This window comes from Chaetura pelagica, unplaced genomic scaffold (genome assembly GCF_000747805.2).
Source record: "Chaetura pelagica isolate M959 unplaced genomic scaffold, ChaPel_1.0 scaffold926, whole genome shotgun sequence".
In the NCBI taxonomy this organism is placed as follows: domain Eukaryota; kingdom Metazoa; phylum Chordata; class Aves; order Apodiformes; family Apodidae; genus Chaetura; species Chaetura pelagica.
The window spans coordinates 14,005-17,375 of NW_009953569.1; the positions used below are offsets into that span (position 1 = coordinate 14,005).

Sequence of the window (3,371 nt, forward strand, 5' to 3'; positions counted from 1 at the left end):
TGGGGCCTCCTCTGGCCTCTCTCCAACAGCTCCGTGTCCTCCCTGTGCTGGGGGCTCCAGAACTGGCCCCAGTTCTCTAGGGGGTCCCAGCAGAGCAGAGCAGAGGGGACAATCCCCTCCCTGGCCCTGCTGGTCACACTCCTGGTGACACAGCCCAGGACACGGGGGGTTCTGATGGCTCATGTGGAGCTTCTCCTCACCCAACACCCCCAGCTCTTTCTCCTCCACCCTCACCCCAGCTCCTTCTCCTCAGGGCTGCTCTCCAGCCATTTCTCCCCCTCAATATCAACCCCATCTCCCTGAAGGCTTCGGGGCAACTACCTCCAGATGGAGTTTCTTCTGGAGAAGCTGCTCAGGGACAACACCCATGGAGTTGGACCCCCCCTCCCCAGCAGGGATTTGGCCACTCACCATTTTAGCTTCGGAGTGTACTGGGAGTCCTGAAGGTGAAATGGACCCACTGCTGTTGATGGGTGGCCCAGGAATCCCAGGAATGTTGGGCACCATGGAGACAGGTCGAGCCAGCTGTGGGGAGGAAGCAGCAGAAAGGTTTGGAAGCTGAGGAGCTTTCCTGAGCTGGTTCCTTGCAGCAGCTCAGCAAGAATTCCCACACACACACACATCCCCCCTTCACCCCCCGAGCCCATTTATAAATCTTGACAAACATTTGGCATTTAATAGTGCCATCCATCCTGGCTGCTGTCACCCAAGGCCACCAGCCACTCCTTTGGTGGCCAGGGAATCACCCAGCTGGGATGCTGAGGACAGCCTGAAACCCTCCCTCCTTCCCTTCCCTCCCAGAGGGTTTCTTTCCCACTGGGGGGTGTGAGATTCCCCTCCTGGTTCTCTCTGCCCAAGCTGCCACCAACACCCAGGGGAGGTCACAGCTTCCCCTCTGACACAAGCTGAGCTTCAATCCTCAGCAAGAAAGAGGGGAAAAAAGCAGGATTTCTGCTTCTTTTGAAAAGAGTTGTTGCAAAGCTCCACCCACATGGGGTGTTGCAGAGGAACAGGAGGGTGTGAAGACGTTTCCATGCCCAGGAGCTACACCAACCTGCCTCTGCCTACTTTGCCACCAACATCCCTTGCTTCCTGAGGCAGAAGGTTTTGGTTCTTCCTCCTTCCAAACCCAGGAGGACAAGCAGGACTCACAGGGGCTGCCTGGTGAGGAGCTGAAGATGTAGGAACCCCCCACCAGGCACAGCTGAGTCCTGCCCCATGGAAAACCCTCCCTCTGCAAAAAGCCCAACCCTCAGGGTTAACATTCCAAGATCTCTCCAGTGAGGGTGGATTTCCTGGCCTGCAAAGTCCAACATGTTCTCTGCAAGCTCCAGTGGAGCCACCCAGTTCCAAATGGAAGCAGCTCAACAGGGATCCTACAGTTCCCAGCCCCGGATCGATGCATGAACCATCTGTCCGGGCAGAGCTTTGTTTTCTTCCAGATTTATTGCCCTCTAGTGTGATCGACATGTTATTACTGCCCTGCCAGAGCTGCCTTCCTCTTCCTCCTCCTCCTTCTGCTCTTGCTCCTCCTCCTTCTTCTGCTGCTCCTACTCCTGCTCCTCCTCTTTTTCCTACTCCTCCTCCTTCTGCTCTTACTCCTGTTCCTTCTCCTGCTGCCCCTGCTCTTGCTGCTGCTCCTCCTCCTCCTTTTTCTTCTTCTTCTTCTCCTTCTCCTCCTTCTGCTGCCCCTGCTCTTGCTGCTCCTTCTCCTGCTGCCCCCTGCTCTTCCTCCTCCTCCTGCTGCTGCTCCTGTTCCCCCTCTTCTTCTTCTCCTTCTCCTCCTCTTCTTCCACTCTTCTCTTGCACAGAGGGGGAAGAGATATTTTAATTCTTTACCAAATGGAAGTGTCTGGGTGTGTTTGGCAGGGGTGAAAAAGAGTGTGTTCCCAGCCAGAGCTGTGCTGGAAGCTGCTCTCACCGAGATCACTGAAGGCATCTGCACGGGAGGGCCTGGGAGGACAGGCATGGTCTGGCCATTGGCAAGCTGCACCACCAGGGGAAGGGAACCTGTAGGAGACCTGGAGAGACAACAGTGCAGGTTCTCGTGGGTTATTTCCAGTTCATGCTGGCCCAGGAGCTCAGGGCAGAAGTGTTGAGTTCCTTCTGCTTGGTGGATGTGGGCTTGTTTGCCCATTTCTGACAAGCACATGTGAAGGGAACTCAGGCTCCTGACGTGCCATGGAATGGCAGCCAGAAGAGGCCAGGACCACAGCAAGGGGACACAGGCTGCTGAGGGGTGCTGGGGTGTTGAGGGAACCCAGAGCTGCTGAGGGGTGCTGGGGTGTTGAGGGGACACAGGCTGCTGAGGGGTCCTGGGGTGTTGAGGGGTCCTGGGGTGCTGAGGGGACACAGGCTGGTATGGGGACCTTGGGCTGCTGAGGGGTTCTGGACTGTTGAAGGGACCTGAGCTGCTGAGGGGTCCTGGGCTGCTGAGGGGACACAGGCTGGTATGGGGACCTGAGGTGTTGAGGGGCCCTGAGCTGCTGAGGGGACCCTGGGCTGCTGAGGGGACCTTGGGCTGCTGAGGGGACCCTGGGGTGCTGAGGGGACCCTGGGGTGCTGAGGGGTTCTGGGGTGCTGAGGGGACCCTGAACTGCTGAGGGGTCCTGGGGTGCTGAGGGGTCCTGGGGTGCTGAGGGGTCCTGGGGTGCTGAGCGGACCCTGGGGTGCTGCTCCCTGCCCAGGGCTGCAGTGACACCGGTGCCACGGTCAGGATGTGTCCCTGTTCCCTCCTGGGCAAACCCCACAGGACCCAAAGCCCTGGGACACGACTCCCACCCAAGCAGACCAGACAGAAAACACATCCAGGGGCTGCTTCCTCTGCTCCTTGGGGAGATCCAAAGTGTCCAAGATGATCTTTAAGGTCCCTTCCAACCCAAACCATTCCATGTTTCTATGATTCTATCACCTCATTGTGACCATTTCAAAATCCCAGGAACTTTTCCCATTGCTGATCCCTTGGCAGCAAAAGGCAAAGAGGTGACAAAGAGGCACAAAGAAACCCCCCCCCTGCCTGCACCCCAAAACTCCCCTTCCTGCTGCTCTGACCCTCAGCCTTCCTAGGAGAGCCAAGGAGAAGCCGGAGCTGATCTGCTCCAGTGGGAAAAGGGAGGGAATTGTCCCTGCCAGGCAGGGCTGAGCTCTGGATGCTCCTCAGCTCCTGACAAGGCAGCAGGGAACCGAATGGAGGCAGAGCCGAGCCAAGAAGAGCAGAGCAGAGCTGCTGCTGGGGGAGGGAGACAAAATACGGGCTGGTGCTGCCTCCTCTGCCCAGCCCAGGGAAGGGGATGGAGGAGGTTGGGCTGCCTGGGGTTGTGGGAGGGAGCTGAGAAGGGGAGGTGGGTCAGGGTGGGGGGGAGAAGGGGAGG

At 58.2% G+C, this 3,371-nt stretch overlaps 1 protein-coding gene across 1 annotated transcript in view; it reads right to left on the reverse strand.

The window, feature by feature from the left end:
* The window catches only part of ATF7 (activating transcription factor 7), a gene marked incomplete at its 3' end in the record, with an annotated part of 51,061 nt that overhangs the window by 4,026 nt on the left and 43,664 nt on the right, over positions 1–3,371 (reverse strand). The window contains exons 6-7 of the mRNA XM_009999498.1: positions 1,922–2,021; positions 412–525 (exon numbers count right to left, since the gene is read on the reverse strand). Of these exons, the coding sequence (XP_009997800.1) occupies positions 412–525; positions 1,922–2,021 (214 nt within the window). The remainder of the gene's footprint in view (positions 1–411; positions 526–1,921; positions 2,022–3,371) is intronic.